Raw genomic sequence first — 20078 nt, forward strand, 5'->3', positions numbered from 1 at the left:
ATTATGGTCATATGATTGTAGGTTTGAATCCAGCTTATCCAATAGGCTTTTTTGTTGGAAGATAGCAAAAAAAAAAAAAAGCAATCCCATGACCTTGGGATGCTGTAACGAAGTCATAAATGTGAGCTGGTTGCCAAGTGTCCAAATTGTGGCATGTTGATTGCATTTTTGATTACAGCATTTTTGTAAATGGCAATGTTACAGGAAATTTATGCTTTATTTTGCAGCATATCCCTTGATACCCACCAGATTGTCAGGCCCAGCTTTCACAGATTTAATTTTCAAGAAGGGAAATAGATATGCTGCAAAATAAGGCATAAATCCCCTCTAGCATCATCTTTATTTACGAAAATGCTTCTGTTTCCCCTCAGACTCTGAGCCATTCTTAGAAAACAAAATGGTATGTAAATGGAGTTTGATATTTGAATGATGAACCTAATGTTTTATTCTAGCACAAATGAAAATCTTGAGGCCTGAAGGTAATAAGAATTGTTTTGTGCCATCCAGAGTCACCTCAGGTGAGATGGGAAGCTGTATAAATTTGATTTATAAATAAATACTGTTTATACATTAATATAGCTATATGATTTAGTTGGTTTTGGCTTTACAAGAAGTGTGAACCTCAGCCAAATTGACAAATCACAATTAAACATCTTAATGCCTGAATTAGTAATTAGGAAAATTGTACCTGCCCCTTTCTCTAAATTTCCAACCAAAGTTGCAGAATGGTCATTTTAAAGCCCTAGAAGCAATACCCCAAAGTTGGCATTGATGTGTTAAATCTAAATTAAATATTTTGTAAAATATTCCCAAACAACAAAATGTATGTCTTAACAGGAGCCTTTTTCAATTTGGTGGAAGCTTGAGAGTCCTTCCTAAAAACTCTGGCTAAAAAAAAACAAAACCCCAAAACATAACTTCTTTCTTCATAATTCTTTCCTGCCAAATTCAGAGAGAGGCAACAGGAAGGCTTCCCTTTTTACTTTGATATTTGATAATAACGGGGGTTAGACACAACAGATCTCATGACCGGCTAAAAGGAAATCTAGAATCACGGCCAAATTTTCACTGTAGGCAAAAGTGATTATTTCTGGAAGAAGAGCAGCGTTTTAGAATCGCGCTTGGCGAGAAGCGCACCGGCTTGGTTTGAATCAATACCTGAAATGAACAAATGGGACTGAGAGTTCGCTGCAGTCTCTACCGCTGAACACTTGGGCTGCTTAGCGCTATTAACTTGCAGCGCTGCCCCTTTGCCACATAAGCACTTTACGATAGTCTGCTGCCCTCGATCCACTTTCGTTAGAGCAGCACCCTTAAATCAACTGCTTTTGAACGCTTGGGGAAACTACAAGACCCAGAATCCACTAGGGCTACCCAAGGATAGAAGTAACTTGCTCCTTCCCCTCCCTAACAAATCTTTCTCATGCTTATAAAGATTCTATTTATTTTCAGGGAACAATAAAAAAGGGGTGTTTGTTTTTTTTACCCGATTTAAATTGAGCCAGGTCTAATTAAGAAAAAAAATTATTAGGATGGCGTCTCTAAGTCACCTGAAAGAGGATGTTGATTCTTGATCTTCAATTATTTCGCTCCGAAGGTGGGGGGGGGGAGAAGGAAGTGGTTTGCAACCCTCTGTAGGATTATTAGAGGAATAAAAACCCAAATTCTAGAGCTGGATAACAAATCCAAGTTGAAGTGGAGCCTGGCGCCAAGGCACTTCATGGGCACGCCGCTGAGCAACAACACGGAACAGCTCGCCGCTCCCTTCATCCAGAAAAACTTTTTAAAAAATGTCTCAGTCCAAATATTACCCCGGGTTTTCTTGGTTGTCTCCTATCCGAACACCAATCAGATGCGACCCTCCTTCGCTTCTCCAGATCAAGCTGAAGCTGAAAAACAATCAAATCGGACGCAAAGCAGCCTGTCTTCAGTTCTCTTGCACTTTTTAAAATCAAGCGTTGTAGACCAAATGGAAAACTGCATCCTCTTCTGTTTTATTATGGTTGGCCAGAATACAATGTATTGTATTATTTAACTTCCGATCCTAGCTTTATTTTCCCAGGGCACCAAAGAACCTGTTAAAAAAAAAATAGAGAGCAAGTGAATCTCTTTGTATTTAAAAGAAGCCCCCCCCCCCCCCGACATTGTTTAGATTAGCAAACCGAGCTCCTGACAGATCCACGTTCTGCAAACGGCAGCCTTCCCGAACCACACCAAAGTATCCCTCTTTTCCAGCCCAGTGCGACTCCCACCCAAGAATGCTCGGGCGTACAGGACCTGCAAGCCACGCCCTCCGCGGGCGAAGGTAAGGAAGCAATGCACGCTGGGAAATGTAGGGCTTTAGCAAGCACGTGGCAGGAGATGTGTATAGGACAGGATGAAAGAAAGCTCTCTCGAGGGAATGGAGCATGCTGGGAAGTATAGTTTTTTAAAAAAAAAATGCCGTGAGACACTGACAGACGGCAACGTGTTCTTGCTAGCTACCCTGGAGCATGCTGGGTGTGGTAGTCATCCGGGGAGAGGGGGGAACGATCCGTGCGACAATGTACAACTCTTGAAAAGCCGGCCGCTAACTGGAACCACGGCATGCGTGGTGCTAGGCGGCGCTATAAATAGCTGCCAAGGCCACGGCTCCTCCTCTTTCTCCCTCTCTCTCTCCCCCGTGTGGTGCCGTCACTTCCTTCCCGGCCGGAGCTGGCCCCGCTCATTCTCTTTAGTGTTTGCCCTGTGTCTGCTGCCGCTGCGACTCGCTCGCTTCCCTCCCCTTCCCCGGACCCCCCTTTCCTGGGAGCTACCAATGGACTGAGCCGCCCGATAGCCCGCCGTCAACACGAGCCGGCCCGGGAGCCGCAGCCCAGACCAACATCAGGTGAGGGGGGGGAGAAAGGAGAGGGAGGGGGGAGGGAGGGGGCGCGCGACTGGGGGATGTGGGAGGGAGAGGCCTCGGCCGGGCCTGCGCCCAGGTTGGGGCCTAGCGGGACGGCCAGCCTCGGGCCACCGGCAGTGGGGTGGGAGAAGCTCGGGCTTTTCTCTGAGGGGGCGGCAGCGTAGCTCCAGTGCTGCCGGCAGGTGGAAGACGCGAGGTTGACTGACAGGCGCTCCTTTTCCTTCCCCCTCGCTGGAAGGGAGAATCCGCGGGAGATGCCTTCGGGGATAGCGGCTCGTGTAGCTTCTCTCTTCGGGCTCGTCCCTTGCCTTTCCTCTTCCTCGTGGGCCCCGTCCCCGAGGTGGGAAAACCCAGCGCGTCGGGTTGGCCGCTTGTGGAAAAAGAGGCCGTGAACCGCGGGAGGGTCTGAGGCAGCGCAGCTCTCTCTCTCTCTCCTCGGCATCCTAGGGGTCGGTTTGGGTTAGAAATCCCATCCTGGGAGAGAGAAGTAAAACCGAGGCCTGGTTGTAACTTTAAATGTTCGTGTGAAGTGAGAAGCACCGTAACTCGTCTCTCTGGTCCTCTGTATACACCCGTGCTCGGTGTGTAGGTTTCTTTTCCTAGAGCCTGTGCAGCATTTTTATCTTTATGTGTAACGGCAGTTATGTGTGGGCTGTTTTTGGCGATTACCAGATTTCTTGACCTTTTCACATTCGACGCAGGATAAGAGAGGCTTTTTCTCTGCAGAATAGCTGCTCTAATGTCTTTCCTCACTTGACACTGCAGCAATTGCAAAGTTGAAACTATTACTAACCTTAAAACAAATGGAAGGGGGTTCCCCGCAGAGAGTTGAATTTAGATTCTGTCTACTCAAGTCAGAGTTTTCCTTGGATTCAGATCCTGGAGTTTATTCTGCAGCATAAACCTCTGAAAGCTGGAAGGTTTTATTCCCTTTTTAAAAAAAAGGCTTTGTGTGCATTTGACATGCTGTAAGGTACTCAGCTCCTAATGGAAACAAAGGGCTTAAGGGTTCTAGATGCTGAAGTTTTCCCTCACAAAAACTCTTTGTGTTGTTTCACTTTAGGGAGAACTAAGCATTTGCTAAACCAGAACCACTTTTAAAAAATAAATGGGATTTTGTAAGTGCATCTCTTGCTTTGCTTTTGACAGGGTGGGTTGAGGTTTGGTCACACTTGGAGAAGAATAACAAATCGGCAAAGCTTTAGTTAGTTAGTTTCCATTCATTGATTTCTGTAGGTTTAGTAAGCATTCCAAAGGGTAACTTTGCAACAGGGTACAAAAGTGTTCCAGTAGTAAAAATTCCATTGCAACTTGAAGATAGAATCTGGAAATATTTTATTTGTTCTAGGGGGAATAATCAATCTATTCAACTAACATCTGAATAATTTGAAGTTTGGTAGGCTGGGGAATTAGAAAAAAAAATCTTCAAAATAGCAGTGGCAAGCCTTTTCCACATCACATCAAGAAAACTACACATGTCTTTGTAAATCAGGCCCAATTCAAAATATGATTTTACTCTCAGTACTATTTTTAACTTTTTGCATTGCCCTGACAAACTGTCTTCTAGTGAAGTGTGTATAACTAAGATAACACAAATTTGACCAAAAAGACTACTTTGTAGTCAAGAGACGATAATCGGAGTGTCTTGAATGGCATTGCATTTAAAAAAACTTCAGATTTTGAACATCATTAACAATACTCAAATCTTTTGCTAACCTTCCAGATTCCACTTTTTGGTGATTGTTTTACTGCAGATACTTAATAATTACAATAATGTATGGGTCTGGTTGCAGTTTTATTATTGTAAGCTGTCCAGAGTCTTTGGTTTGGGGTAGCATGTAAATGGAAATATTTCAATTTTGGATAGGTTTGAACTACATTGGACATCATTACATCAAATTAATTATTATTAATTTAATAATCTGGGAAAATATGAAATCCTAGGCACTTTATGGGGAATAAGTTCTATTGAACTTCATATGTGTACAGTTGGGTTGTGAAAATTAACATTAATGAACTTCCCTAAGTAAATATACATATATTCTAGAATTAAGAAGGCACATTGTTTAGATTTAGCAAAAGCTGACTAGATGTAGCTTGTATATCACTTGATTAAATCAGATGAATAATTGCTTACTGTATGAACTGTCTTTGTTGAAGAGTGCTATAATTGATGATAAAGACTTATCTTAATGCATCAATTATGTCGTAAGCAGCCACTTCTAAAGCTCTTGACTTTTTTATGTTTTCACAAGCCCTAATTGTAAACTATTTTTAGTTCTTGATTTATGATTCTTATGTTTTGGAGTAGAAGTTTTGGATGTCATGAAAAATAATCTATTTCTTATTTGTTTGGCTATTAGAAAAGAACAAAGCAGGACTAAGCAAGTTTGATGCACTAGCACATAACTTGATAATATACCAGTTGAAACAAAAAAAATGAACCTACTTAAAAACATGAGAATAGGATAGTTTTCGGGAAAGATTCTATAAATTAAAGTCTGTGTGAATAATAGTCATTCTTAGTAACTTAATTATTTTTCTATTACTTGAGAAAACTAAATAGATTATGTACTAACTAAACTCATAGGGAACAAATGAAATAGTACTAAGTCTGCTAGATATTCCTATTTCTAATAAGGAATATAATATGAGACAGGTGCACATTTCCTTATCATGAGTTAATGTATAAGTAATATGCCATACTTTGCCTTGTTCTGTTGTTATAATCCTTGAAGTGTCACATCCTATCAATTGTTCTGCTTCAAATCTCTAAATTTATGCTTAATATATTTGCCAAATGTATGCCATGCATGCAAATTCATTGGAAGAAATCAGGAATGGTTAATGGAACAAGAAGGGGGAAGCAAAGAAAACTGGCTTGATAACATCAAAACTGATGCAAAGATGAACATCCAACAATTGAAAGAAGCAGAGTAGCATGGAAAGCATTTGCCTATACAGTTGCCAGGAGTCAAACACAACAGAATGGTTGAAACAACAAAACCTGAGCTATATTGATTTCCCTAGTTGCAAAAGCATTATTGTTCTTTATTTTGGCCCTTGAAGTAACCAGAAATGTTTTCTGTGTATGCAGATGTTGGTATTAAATAATGCTGCAGCTCAACAAAAACATTATTAAAAATGCTAACACACACTCTGATATAAGTAATGGAATTGGCAATACCACCAACTAGACTTTCTTGCTATTTTTGTTTTGGCCAGTCAAATTGCTTTGATTTCTAAGTATGTATGTGTACTTTCTGTCTAGGCTAGAGAGGATAAAATAAGACAGTTGAAGTTACTTATTACAATCATAGAACGTCATTCATCAACAAATATTTGACCACACACACCTGCTGAAATGAATGGGAATAGACCAAGAATATGTCTTGGACTTGCCGTCCATCGGTGAAACGTCTGAGACGGCTCAGGAGTTCATGGCTTCCATGACGGCCATGGACCTGACCCAACTAGTTCATGGCCCCACCCACAGGGGGGGACACACTCTGGACTTGATTTTTGTCTCTGGCCAGTGGTTGAGTGATCTTATTATAGGGGATATAGACATGGAACCCTTGTCATGGTCAGATCACTCGCTCCTTCGCCTGGACCTTCGAACCGCTACACCCCGCCGCAGGGAGGCGGAGCCAATAAGATGGGTCCGCCCCAGGCGCCTGATGGATCCTGATAGGTTCCAGATGGAGCTTGGCCATTTCCTGAGGATCTAGCACATGACTCAGCTGAGGACCTGGTAGCCGCCTGGGATCGGGCAACTGATGGGGCCTTGGACCGAGTCGTGCCTTTGCGGCCTCTGACCCGGTGCCGATCCCGCGCAGCTCCTTGGTTTACTGAGGAGCTGAGGGAAATGAAGCGCCGGAAAAGACGCCTGGAGAGCAGTTGGAGGGCTAGTCTCGCTGAATCTGATCGAACACTGGTAAGGTCGCATATTAAGGCCTACCTAGTGGCGATAAAGACGGCAAAGTTTAATTACTTTTCCGCCTCTATTGCGTCATCAGGGAATCGTCCAGCCGCCCTGTTTAGGGTGACCCGCTCCCTGCTCCATCCGGGAGTGCGGGAGGATCCCCTGGAAGGCAGGGCGGAGGATTTCGGATAATACCTGTATGACAAAATCGCTCAGATCCGGGGGGATTTGGACTCTGACTGGGTAGATCAGGGCAGGGTGACGAGGAATAGCCTTGAGAATGTTATCTGGGAGGAGTTTGATGCTGTGATTCCCGATGATGTGGACAGGATTTTGGGGAGACTTAGTACAGCCACATGTTTACTGGACCCGTGTCCCTCCTGGTTGGTACTGGCTTCCCGGGAGGTTACACGAGGCTGGCTCCAGGGTGTTATCAATGCTTCGTTGAGTGAGGGTTACTTCCCCGCTGCCTTGAAAGAAGCGGTGGTGAGGCCTCTCCTCAAGAAGCCGTCCCTGGATCCGGCAATATTGGCCAACTATCGTCCTGTCTCCAACCTTCGCTTTATGGCGAAGGTTGTTGAGAGTGTGGTCGCGCGACAGTTTCCACAATTCCTGGAGGAAACATCTTATCTAGATCCGTTCCAGTCGGGTTTCAGGTCTGGGCACAGCACGGAAACGGCATTGGTCGCGTTGGTTGATGATCTCTGGAGGGCTCAGGACAGGGGTTGCTCCTCTGTTCTGGTCCTGTTAGACCTCTCAGCGGCTTTTGATACCATCGACCATGGTATCATGCTGCACCGGCTGGAAGAGTTGGGGGTGGAAGGCACCGTATTGGGGTGGTTCTCCTCCTTTCTCTCCGACCGGTCGCAGTTTGTGTTGGCAGGGGGGCAGAGGTCGATCTCGAGGCCTCTCGTCTGTGGAGTGTCGCAGGGATCGGTCCTCTCGCCCCTTCTGTTCAACATTTATGTGAAGCCGCTGGGCGAGATCATCCGTGGCTTCGGGGTGAGATACCATCAGTACGCTGATGACACCCAGCTGTACATCTCCACCCCAGGCCACCCCAACGATGCCCTTGAAGTGATGTCTCAGTGCCTGGAGGCTGTGCGGATCTGGATGGGGAGGAACAGGCTCAAGCTCAACCCTTCCAAGACTGAGTGGCTGTGGCTCCCGGCATCCCAATATAGTCAGTTGACTCCATCACTGACTATTGGGGGCGAGTCCTTGGCCCCCACAGAAAGGGCTCGCAATCTGGGAGTCCTCCTGGATATGCAGCTGTCCTTGGAGGAACATCTGACGGCTGTAACCAGGGGTCCTTTTATCAGGTTCGCCTGATTCGCCAGTTGCGGCCCTTTCTTGATCGGGATTCCCTGTGCACAGTCACTCACGCCCTCGTCACCTCTCGCCTTGACTACTGCAATGCTCTCTACATGGGGCTCCCCTTGAGGGGCACCCGGAGGCTCCAGCTGGTCCAGAACGCAGCAGCGCGGGTAGTGATGGGAGCAGCATGGCGCTCCCATGTAACACCGCTCCTGCGCGAGCTGCACTGGCTCCCGGTGGTCTTCCGGGTGCACTTCAAGGTGTTGGTTATCACCTTTAAAGCGCTCCATGGCATAGGGCCTAGCTATCTTCGAGACCGCCTGCTGCTACCGACGACCTCCCAGCAATCCGTGCGCTCCCACAGAGAGGGCCTCCTCAGGGTGCCATCAGCCAAACAATGTAGGCTGGTGACCCCCAGGGGGAGAGCCTTCTCTGTGGGGGCACCTACCCTCTGGAATCAGCTGCCCCCAGAGATAAGGAGAATCCAAGACCTCAGTGCCTTCCGCCGTGCCCTTAAAACCCACTTTTTCCAGCAAGCCGGGCTGGTTTAGGAAGAAATTTTTTAAAATTTTTAAATGTTTAATTGGTTTGTGGTTTTTTAAATTTTGGGCCAAATTTATATAGATTTTAATTGTTTTTAATATTTGTATTTCATGTTTTTAATTCTGGCTGTGCACCGCCCTGAGTCCTCAGGGAGAAGGGCGGTATATAAATTGAAAATAAATAAAAAAAATAAAAAAATAAAATGTTTTCATTCATTTCACTTCTTTAAAAAGCACCACATTCATGTGCTTCCAACAGACTCCTGTAGTATCTGAAAGTATGCTCTTGAAACAAGAACTTGGCAAAACCACATGTAATGAAATGGCTGTAGCTCCTGTCTGCAGAGGGAAAAGGGCCACAGGATCAATTAAAAATAATGCCTATGAGGGAATAGCTAGTGCATCAATCAGGGATTTGGTTGAGCTATGATGACAGCGTTGGTGCAGCCAGGAGATGCTCAGCAGCATACCTTTTCGTGCAGTGGCAGATCTTTTCTAAGGGCAATGATATTTTGTGGTAGTGAACTTAAGTTTTTAAAAACACCAATGGGCTGTGTGTTGTTCATGCCTGCTTTAGATAGTTATTGCTTAAAAAGTTATTAAATGTTGCAGAATTTCCTTATAGTTTATGTCTTTGTGAAGAAAGTATAGGTTGGGTTCAGAGGCCTACCTGAGAAATAGGGTAAGGTAAAGGTTCCCCTTACACATACGTGCTAGTTGTTCCCAACTCTAGGGGGCGGTGCTCATCTCCGTTTCTAAGCCAAAGAGCCAAAGAGATGTGAGGATCTACATATTTCCTTCTGTGATAATCTATTCATGAGCTATGTAATGAATATTATATTTTAAATTTAACTGATCATTAGTTTAGAAAACTAAAGGCAGTTTACTAAGTAAGACAAATGTGAAATTTGTGTGTTGAGAAATCAGCAACATTTGAGCACATACACTGTCACTAGATAAAATAGTTTAACCTATGCATAGTTAAATATTACAAAAACAATTTATGTATGAACTATTAATATATATACATTATTAATGTGTTAATGTATTAAAAAAGCAGAGATCTTTATAGCAATTGTATAGAACCATTGTAAAATACATTCAGTTTTCCTTTAAGTAACTATAAAATGCAAGATTGTTCATAGTTATATATGTACATGTAACTCATAAGTAGTGGTGTATATCAATTTTGCCACAAAAGGAATCCACACCAGGGAAGCATTGGCCAGTCTACAGCTGCACATTTAAGTCATATACCTATTCCTACACATGATGCTGATTACTTACCCTTCCAACATATTTTACCCAGCCTTAGTTAAATAAAAATTGAAACATAAGAAATCAGAACACAATTTTTACAAGAGTAGATAGGAAGCTGTGGAACTCAGAATCAAAGCTTTCTATTCTAATTTCAGAAAAAATAAAATCTGTGGATATTAAAGAATAATATGAACTTTAGAGATCATTGTGTATCTAAATGCTGACTTATGCAGGATTAAAATGAATTCTATAGTTAATACTAAGAAGATACAATTGATAAGGCAAAGCTGCCAAAAGCAAAAGCAAATAAAATATATTTGCATGGGATATTTTTGCGGCATAAAAACAAAATACTGTGTTCTCTTTTTTAAAAAATAGCTCCCTAATCCTAAAGAACAGGCATCAGATATCGTTAAATAACAATTATCACAAAAATATGGTATAATGAAATATGTCTTTGGAAATATAATGGCTTATTTCAAATAATACCCTGAAATAAATTAATATTTTATTAAATTGTACATTTTCCCATTGTTCCAGGTAATGTTGATGAATAAGGTAATGTAAATACTGTGCAACATTCTTATAAAGTAAAATAGTATGAAAATCATATAGAGCATATTTGTAACTGTCCTTTTCCTTTTGATATAGGCAATTTCCATCATATAAATATTTTCCTTGGAACTAACACCAAAAGTAAACTGTCCCAGGAACACCAAAAGGTATGGGAAACTTGTATTTGGCATATAATCCATTAACTCTGCATATTAAATTCTTGCCAATTCTAATAATTAAATACTGGTCAAAAGATAGTGTCACAATTTGGTTTGCTTGCTTAGTTGCGAAACTGATTCCCTGTTTGCACAGCCCACAATGACACATGATTCCTTATTTATCACTCTATCCTTTTTTTGAAACACCAGGCATATCTTGTTCCTAGATTTCTTTACAAGCTGCTCTAGTTTATATATTTACAGTGGTGCTTAAAAGTTTGTGAAATATTTTGCATGTTCAATGTTTCTGTATAAATATGGCATAAACTGTAATCTGTTCTCTACACACTGCAAGTTCTAAATATAGATACAGGTAGTCCTTGTATTATGACCACAGTTGAGCCTTGAATTTTGGTCATAAGTCATTATGCTTGTAAGTTAAATCACTATATCACTGGACTCAATTTTATGACCATTTTTATGGTGGTTACTTAACTGAGTACCATGTTTCTTAATCAAATCACATGGTGGCTAAGTGAATCATGTGGCTGTTAAGCAAATCTCATAGTCATAAGTTTGAATCCAGTTTAATGGGGGGGTTTTGCTGGAAAGCAGCAAAAATGTCACAAAACACCGCATGGCAGCAGTCATAATTTCAGTAATGGGTTGTAAGTAACTTTTTTTTAGTCCATTGTAAGTTTGGAAGGTTAAGTGGCCAGCTGTAAATCAACAACTGCCTGTAAGGAGAGCTTAGTTAAACAATGAGTCAAAAAAAAATAGTACTTGCTTGTTGTGTCCTTCCAACTCCCTTTGAGTTGCTTTGTTAATGACATGGGCAGTAAATAAATACTGCCATGTATATCATTGTCATTCAGTGTGTTCTTGATGGTGCTGTCATGAACATTTTTCCATTGTTCCAGGTAATGTTGTTGAATAAGGTAAAGATACAAGAATTCTTTACATGGGGTTCTTTGGGACCTCCCGGAGGATTAACATGCCTTGCTCTTGGTGTGATCATGGTTGGTTGGTTTTACTATCCTAAGGAGAGTAAAATGGCATTAAATTGCCTTCATTTGTACATGAACTGCTTGACCTTTGCTTGATTTGAACTGAAGGAGCCCAAACTCTTTGGAAATAGTTTTGTAATACTTTCCAGCTTGGTGAGCATTTCTTTTTTTACAGAAACCTCCTTTGTTCAAGCCATACATATCTGAGTGGTGAAAAATAAACTTTGATAGTGAATACCAGAATACTGTTCTCTAAATAAGATGGGACCCACCCACCCCCACTCACATCTGATTGTCATCCCATTGATTTATTGAAACAACTGGCACTAATTTCCAAATGAACTGGTAATCCTAGAGGTTCCCATTCATCTGCCATTTAAAATACCGTAGCTTTGGATCATTTTCCTCAATAAATCAATGAACGAGTATAACATTTTATTTAACTGAGTTCTCTTTATCTAGTTTTAGTACTTGTGTAGAGAGTAGATCATGTTTTAAGTAACATTTATGCAGATACATTGACAATGCAAAACGATCCACAAATTTCTAAGCACCACTGTATTTATGTACTCATTATCTCTTCTCTCCGTTTTTTTTTTTGCTTTTCACATACTTGACAGCTTAGTTGCATTTTGAATCTTGGACTTTCTGCTCTTTATGAAAATACTGCTTGGGAATAGCTATGGCAAGGGAAGAACATAATTCTATTTTCTTTTTGAAATCTAAGCATTAGTTTTGCTTGCCAGTCACAGTAATTTCATTTAGGAGTTCCATAACTCTCATTCATAGACCATTGAAATGCTAGACAAAATCTGTATTAAATATATATATATATTTACTTATATGGGAAGGCCAAATATAGAGGCAAGAATAAATATACATTTTAAGAATATATTGTTGACAGTGATCTTGGAATAGTGAAATTGATGTGAGCCTTCAGCAGAGAATCTGTTTTTATTCTTTGGTATATCCAGGTGACTCAGTGCTTCTAATGTGCCAATGAGTCATTCTAGATTATTTGATAGAAAACATTGAATGTGCGTCAAGATAATGGAATGCATATACATTTTCTGAAAAGGACATTATAGAGTATTGCACTTCCATACTCATTTTATAGAACATTCAATTAGTGTAATTCTTTCAGTTTAAAAAAAGCAGCTATAGATTGTGGTGGTAGTTCGTGATAATTTTGGTCTCTCTTATGTAAGAACACTTACCATTTGTAGTTTTATTTCAATTAAAATGGAAAATACAACGTCTCTGCTTTCATGGTTCCTGGAGAGAACTTCAAGCAATGGAGCTCTGCTACAAAAAAATATATGAATGAAATACTACTTGGTCATTTCTTTCTTTCTGTGAGTCAGAAATTGGCTCCACCATGTGGAGATTTATGATGGAAGTCAAGGAAGAGTTACTTGTGGTGCTGTTTTGTCAGTTTTTAGAAGTGATCTTCCTAGTCTATTATCAACATCTTTATGTAGTTCATAATACTTTTCCTCCAAAACTATACAGTACAGACATTACTAACAAACTACCAAGTTGCAAAGTTTTGCCAATATAGACAAACCTTTCTGCACCTGGAAAGCAGGAGAAGGCAAGAAAGAGTCAGGTTCTGGCGTGCTGCATACATATGCAGCATGCCAGAAACTAACCTTTTGTTCTCTCCTGACCATCAGTACAGTTCTAAAATGTTCTGTGTAATATACAGTAGATTAATTTGTAGAGCTTTACAATATAATATAAATAAACTAGGATGGTCTCTATTACTGTCTCTCTATATTGCCTGTATGGTGGAATATTCTGAACATTTCAAATATTTATAGATTATGAAGAACAGCCATTAATCAGTCTAATCTAATTAAGGCTACCTTAATATCCTCAGCTCCCATATATAGTCAATGAAATACAATCTTAAAGTAGTCTTAAAAGCCAGGAGATTGGGAGCATTTTTATGGATGCAAACTGAATATATATATAGGCACAGACCTATAAGTTGCAGACATATCTTAATCCACGTAGGTCTTTAAAGGTGGTGTCCACCTCTTCGAATTGGACCTGGAGTAGACTGGTAGTAAATATAGCAATCAAAGCATAGATGAATTGTAAACAAATTTATTATACCAAATTAACAGACAAGCCATCCCATTTTGGACTAGTTAAACTTTTGAAAAAGAACTTGATATACAATGTGCCATCTTAACCTATATGTAAGGTGAGAAGGGCATTAGTCACTATTACCAAGGCATCCTGATCCCATAAGGTCCACAATTGGCACATCAGGCAAAAATGGCAAAGGTACCCTGGCACAGAAGCTTTACATTCAGGAGAATCGCATTGGGGAGGAGTGCAATCCCTATTAGAGCCAAAGACGTAACAGGGATTGAGCCACATTGATCACTGACAAAAGCAACATTGATTCAATAACTTGATCTGAATTTGTTTTACCCATCCAGACCTAGCATGTTGGAGCCCATTACAGGTAGTCCTCGACTTAACGACCACAATTAGGACCAGAACTTCTTTTGCTAAGCAATGCAGCCACTAAGTGAGTTACGCCTAATTTTATGACCTTTTTTGCCGTGATCATTAAGCAAATCACAGTCATTAATGAATCCAGCTTTGCCATTGACTTTGCTTTTCTGAAGTCCCCAGGAAGGTTGTAGATGATGATCATGTTTCTCCAAGAATATGCAACCATCATTAATACATGCCAGTTGCCAAGCAACTGAATTTTGATCACATGACTGCGGCGGCACTGCAGTGGGCATAAGTGCAAGAATCTGCCGCAAGTCACTTTTTTTCAGCACTGTCCTAACTTTGAATAGTAAAGTGAATGGTCATAAGTTGAGGATCATCAGTATATTATCTGTCATATAGGTGGCATTGTTAATATATATCATGGGGAGATATGCAGTTTAAAGTAGAGCTAAAGCACATTAGATATTCACATGAGCCATTTCATAATATATTTCAGCCCTTGGAGGCCAGTTTTAGTGGTAAAAAAGTAAAGTTAAAGGAATGTTGTTGAACTATGTGTCTAATACTGCTTCAGTGACTTAAAAATTTTCCCATTATTTATGATGAACCCTTATTTATGTTTCCAGATGTATTGGGATTTTTTCTCCCTAATCTCTTTGGAGGTGGCTGACAGCCCTTCCAGGTAAAGTAGGTGGGAAATGTAACTAGATGAACTAACTACCTTATTGTTGTAAGGCTACATTAACAGAACCTTGCACGTTTGAAGGCAGAGACTTCATCCCACTACTTTTACTTGCTTGATCCATTAGGGTGGATCCTTCCTGAGGGTTTTTCTTTTTCCTTTTTGGTGACCTTTAAGCCACAGCCTCTGTTGTCTGATGGTTTCCTAAGAAGCATCTCTTCCTTTCTTTACCCAAGGTCATTCATACATTATTTTATGCCAGTATTAGCATTGATGAATAATAGCAACAATACAGGTAGTCTTTGCTTAACAACTACAATTGGGACCAGCAAATCTATCACTAAGTGTCACAGTAATTAAACAGGACATCATATGGTTGTTAAGCAAGTCGTCATGATTAAAGAGATGTGACCGTGACTTGCGATTTTATTGATGGCTTCACTATTGACTCAGTTTGTCGGAAGCCACCTGTGTAGTGCCTGAATGATGGTTTTTATTATTATTATTATTATTCATATTTCTATGCCACCCACTCTCCGAGGACTCTGGGCGGTTTACACCAAAGACAGTATACTAAATAGCATATTGCCCCCAACAATCTGGGTCCTCATTTTACCCACCTCGGAAGGATGGAAGGCTGAGTCAACCTTGAGCCGGTGAGATTTGATCCGCTGATCTGCTGAACTAGCAGTCAGCTGAAGTAGCTGCAGTACTGCACCTTAACCACTGTGCCACCTCAGCTCTATTCTTGCACAAATGCAAGATGCTGCAACAGTGGTAAACACATGCCAGTTGCAAAGCACCCAAATATCAGTCACATTGCCTTGGGGAATGCTGCAGTGGTCGTAAGTGTGAGGACTGATCATAAAAGTATTTGTTCAGATCTGTCATAACTTTAAACAATCACTAAAAAGATGTCATTAAGTGAGGATGCCTGTATTTTTGAAGGAAGATTTTAAACCATTCCATATAGCAACTCATTCTCTTGTTTGCAACAAATGCAGCAGACAATCATTCCCATAATTTGCTCTATTATTGTATTTTTGCAGTATTGCGCCCCCCCCCCCCACTTTCTACTCTCTTGTATAGAAAAATTGACTAGTCCAATCGTTACAAAATAATTTTCCTGTTGTGGTTATCCAAAGAAAAAAAATAGTAAATACTTTAACCAGTTTTGCCTGGTTTACAGCCAGATGTCAAGAAAAATGTGTCCATAGTGACACTTGCACCTAGAACTGTAAGAAAATACATGCTGTGCTTGTCATTGTAATTTTCTTTAACTTGGCATACTTGCTGTTATTTGTCTTATTTTTGCTACTGTATAACTTTAATTTGTTACAGCAAAAATGATACATAAAACAAGAAAATGAAATGGGAAATAGAGATACCTTGCAAATTACTTTGTGTTTGACACATCCATTCTAAATTTGGCATCAGTTGTGAAAGCCTGCAGAGTACTTTAAAATAAATAAATGCTATTAGCACTCAACGTTTGAGCAGCGTTTATATTTCCTAAAGCTGAAAACAGGTCAGCTTTATAGTTTTGAAGAAATATATGACTCTTCTTTTATGTGTTTTTGAACCCTAGCTGTAAATGGATTTAATGATTTATCCAGCAAGAATGATTAGCTAAAAACTATAGGTTTCTTGTTCCTTGCAACCAAAACATGTTAATGCTTTTATTGTGTTGACAGGCCTTTCAACTGTATATTTAATCAGAAAATAAGAAGAAGCACCTGACTGACATAAAATTTCATTTTTCCCCCTTTATTCTTTAAAGGTACAAATTCAAGCACTTATACAGAAAAAAACCCTGCATTCAAGGCCAAGTTTATCTGCACTGATTAGGTTTGAATGGAAATAAACATGTCTCAAGTTCAAATTCAGAATCCAACTGCTACTCTTTCTAGCAGTCAAATACTAAGCAAGAACCAATCTCTCGCACAGCCTTTGAGTATTCCTTCTCCCACTAGTTCTTTGCCCTCTGAAAATGCGGGTAGACCTATTCAAAATTCCGCTTTACCCTCTGCATCTGTTACATCTACTAGTGTTGCTGCAGGTAAGCTTTAAAATATCTTTGATATTCTTCAATAATTTTTGCTATTAATCTTTAATTTAAAACAGGGGTCCCCAACCCTCAGCCCATGGATTGGCACCAATCTGCGGCATGCCAGCAATCGGTCCACACAAACAAGCAAAGTCCCATCTGCAGGATGCAGGCAGCATGCAAAACCAGGCCCTCTCCGGCCCACAGAAAACCTCTCTCCAAAGTTTGGGTTGGGGGGGGGGGTCACTGGTTTAAAACATTGGCTTTAAATTATGTTTTTAAGGGAATTTTTTAAATAATTGAAATTATTATAAAGGAAGTATTGCATATGATTGAAATGTGTGAAAACAAGTGTTTGCAAAAGAAATGTAGTTAAACATTTTTCTAATTTCACTTTATAAATGTTTTCTATCTTTCACCATTTATCAGTAAGTCTGGGGTTTGTTTTGGTGCAGTGTTTTCTGCTCCAGTATATAAAATATGCAAGAATACATGTTTAATGACACTTTTTAGGCAATTTGATTTTTGATCTACATTTTGGTTCTGTTAGCAACTAACAAATTATGTGTCTTATTCTTTAAATAGTCTTTAATGTTTTTTTTTCTGTAATTTTTTTTAAGCATTAAACCTGAGCAAAGCTTCTAAGGACAGATTAGTATCTAGAAGTCTGAATAATTTCCTTCTGCCCCAACCTGTTCTACTGCTTAGACTTACTAACTTATCCCTGCAGCTCTCTTTAATCACTGTCACAATAAAGGTTGAATCTTCTAAATCATGATTTAGACTGAAAATATTAAGATCTGTACTTGTTCTTTATTAATTATTTTCAAATTTTAATTAAAAGTTTAGCTACACTAAGCAGGAATGTAATTGTTTTAATTTCAGCTTCGTACAGTGTGTAAACCTGGCCAATGTGGTTTGTAAAGCATACTTTTAATCCCTTGTGCAAATCCAGCCAATTGTGTTTAATAAACAAAGGTTTAACAATTTATGATTTAGGCAGATGTAAATGATCATTTGTCACTATGAAGAATCCATCCAAATTAAGGTTGAAAGTCATGCTTAGGAAGAGCTGAATGCATCCATTATGTGCTAGTTTTTGAATTTGATAAAGTTTAATACAATTTAAAAACCCTAGTATTGTTTCCAACTCTGGAAATTTTAAAAAGCAAGAAATAAAACCTTGATAAAATCGAGTCTTGCTGTATGTTACCAGTTTTCTTGCAATTAGAGCTACAAATCAGGAAGCCTGAAAGCTGTTTCCTGTTATATGATTCTAATCTCAAAATACTGTAGACCAGAGGACAAAAACATCATGCATTTGTGACATGGATCACCTTGTTATTATCTGAAATTTATGCTGTGGCTTAAATTCTAATTGGGATGAAATTAGGTGACATAATAGTAATGCTGTACACAGAGCGAGGCACTAAAAAGTTGTCTTTTTAAAGGAAGCATTGGGATAGACTGAAAGATGAGAACTGAAATTTTGTGATTTTTATAAAAGCATTAAAAAATAATGCAGATAATAGTGAAGACAAGTGAATTCTTGGGGGGAGAGCAGCTCCAAGGGCAGGTTTTACTATTATGAATATGCCATTGTAATAATGTTTCAACCAAATATAAACTACACAGCCTCTAATCATCAAAGCAAGGCTGTAGATGCATAGCTTATTTTCTTGCCAAACAAATTAGCTGTTATTTCTGTTGCCAGAATTTGTAATAGCAATACTCATTGAGCTTTAATATTGCTTTCAAGCTTAACTCTATCTTGACATCTAATTTGTCTAGAGTGAATCATCAATTAACTTTTCAGTAGTTAAGGAAATCAAATGCAATTGGCATGTTGTATAAAAATATGTTTTAATAATTGAAGGCTCATGCAATATATGACACATTTCATTTTCTTAAGTTTACATAATATCACTAAGGGGCCAGGCTGTTTTTTTTGTTTTATTGGAGGGATTATTGCAAACTGTAGTAACACTTTATCTTACGTTTCAGTTTCTTCTAACATGGCAAACCCCAAAGAGAAAACACCCATGTGTCTTGTGAATGAGTTAGCCCGTTTCAACAAAATTCAGCCTGAATATAAGCTTTTGAGTGAGCAGGGTCCAGCTCACTCGAAGGTAAAATTGTTTCTATGATGGTCATGTATTTAGCAAAAGGGGGATCTCTTGGACAAAGAGACTTTGTGTGTGTATGTGAAAGAGACATACAGAAAGTTTACATATAATCTGTGGTATAGCTATATTAGTTTGAGATCCTAGGGGTTTTTTAAAAAGTGATAGAAAATAGCAATAGTAATTGATTCTACTAGAAGCCCAGTTTAGTTTTTAAATACATCCCTTGCAATATATTAAGGAGGGTATCTAGGAGAACAGATCTTCTTGGCAACAGTGGAACCTAATTTGAAATTCTGAGCTCATAGTTAAAAATAGCATTTAGCAATAGTACTTAGACTTATATAGCACTTCACAGTGCTTTACAGCCCTCTCTACGCGGTTTACAGAGTCAGCATATTTCCCCCAACAATTTGGGTCCTCATTTTACCCATTTCGGAAGGATAGAAGGCTGAGTCAACCTTGAGCCTGGTGAGATTTGAACTGCCAAATTGCAGGAAGCCGGCAGTGAGCAGAAGTAGCCTGCAGTACTACACTCTAATCACTGCGCCACCGTGGCTCAAAAATGGAAGGATACTATGTGCCTTTTGTTTATTTTGTGCTTTTGAGTCAGTTTTTAACTCCTGATAATTATTTGGGTGTCCCTGCAGTTTTCTTGGCAAAGTTTTTCGGAAGTGGTTTGCCATTGTCTGTTTTCTATAGTGACGGAAAGTGACAGGCCCAAGGTCTCCAGGTTTCTAGCCTGATGCCTTAGCCACTATGCCAAACTAGCTTTTATGTTCCTTGTGTAGTTACTGATTTATAGTGTTTTACATTTTCACTGTGAAATACAGCTAATCAACATAAAAACATTTATATTACACCTAACTATAAATTTGTTACATGTTTCAGCCAATCTTTATGTTACTTTCCACTGGTTTCTTTTATTTTGGTTATGCACAGTAGTAGGAAATTATATAAACAAAATACCTACTGAATTATTGTAGCATAGCAAATGAGGTTAGATTAAAGACATAACCCTAACATACTTTCAGATGTTAGTTACAAAATAGGTCCCAGATCATGTATTTAATATTTTTTACCTTTCAAAAATAAAC

General features: G+C 39.5%; 1 protein-coding gene across 7 annotated transcripts in view; it reads left to right on the forward strand.

Moving 5' to 3' along the window:
* The first annotated feature begins 2695 nt into the window (after window positions 1-2695).
* STAU1 (staufen double-stranded RNA binding protein 1) overlaps window positions 2696-20078 on the forward strand; it is a 35702-nt gene continuing 18319 nt past the window's right edge. For 3 of the 7 annotated variants that reach the window (XM_070941724.1, XM_070941729.1, XM_070941730.1), the window contains exons 1-5: window positions 2697-2869; window positions 10583-10653; window positions 14105-14196; window positions 16592-16870; window positions 18863-18987. In XM_070941724.1, the coding sequence (XP_070797825.1) occupies window positions 16666-16870; window positions 18863-18987 (330 nt within the window). In that variant the 5' untranslated portion in view covers window positions 2697-2869; window positions 10583-10653; window positions 14105-14196; window positions 16592-16665. Of the gene's footprint in view, window positions 2870-10582; window positions 10654-14104; window positions 14197-16591; window positions 16871-18862; window positions 18988-20078 lie in introns of all 7 variants that reach the window. The other 4 variants (XM_070941728.1, XM_070941727.1, XM_070941725.1 and 1 more) reach the window with 4 other exon arrangements.

Source organism: Pituophis catenifer, unplaced genomic scaffold (genome assembly GCF_029215685.1).
Source record: "Pituophis catenifer annectens isolate HBS135680 unplaced genomic scaffold, rPitCat1.0.hap2 SCAF_3, whole genome shotgun sequence".
Classification (NCBI taxonomy): domain Eukaryota; kingdom Metazoa; phylum Chordata; class Lepidosauria; order Squamata; family Colubridae; genus Pituophis; species Pituophis catenifer.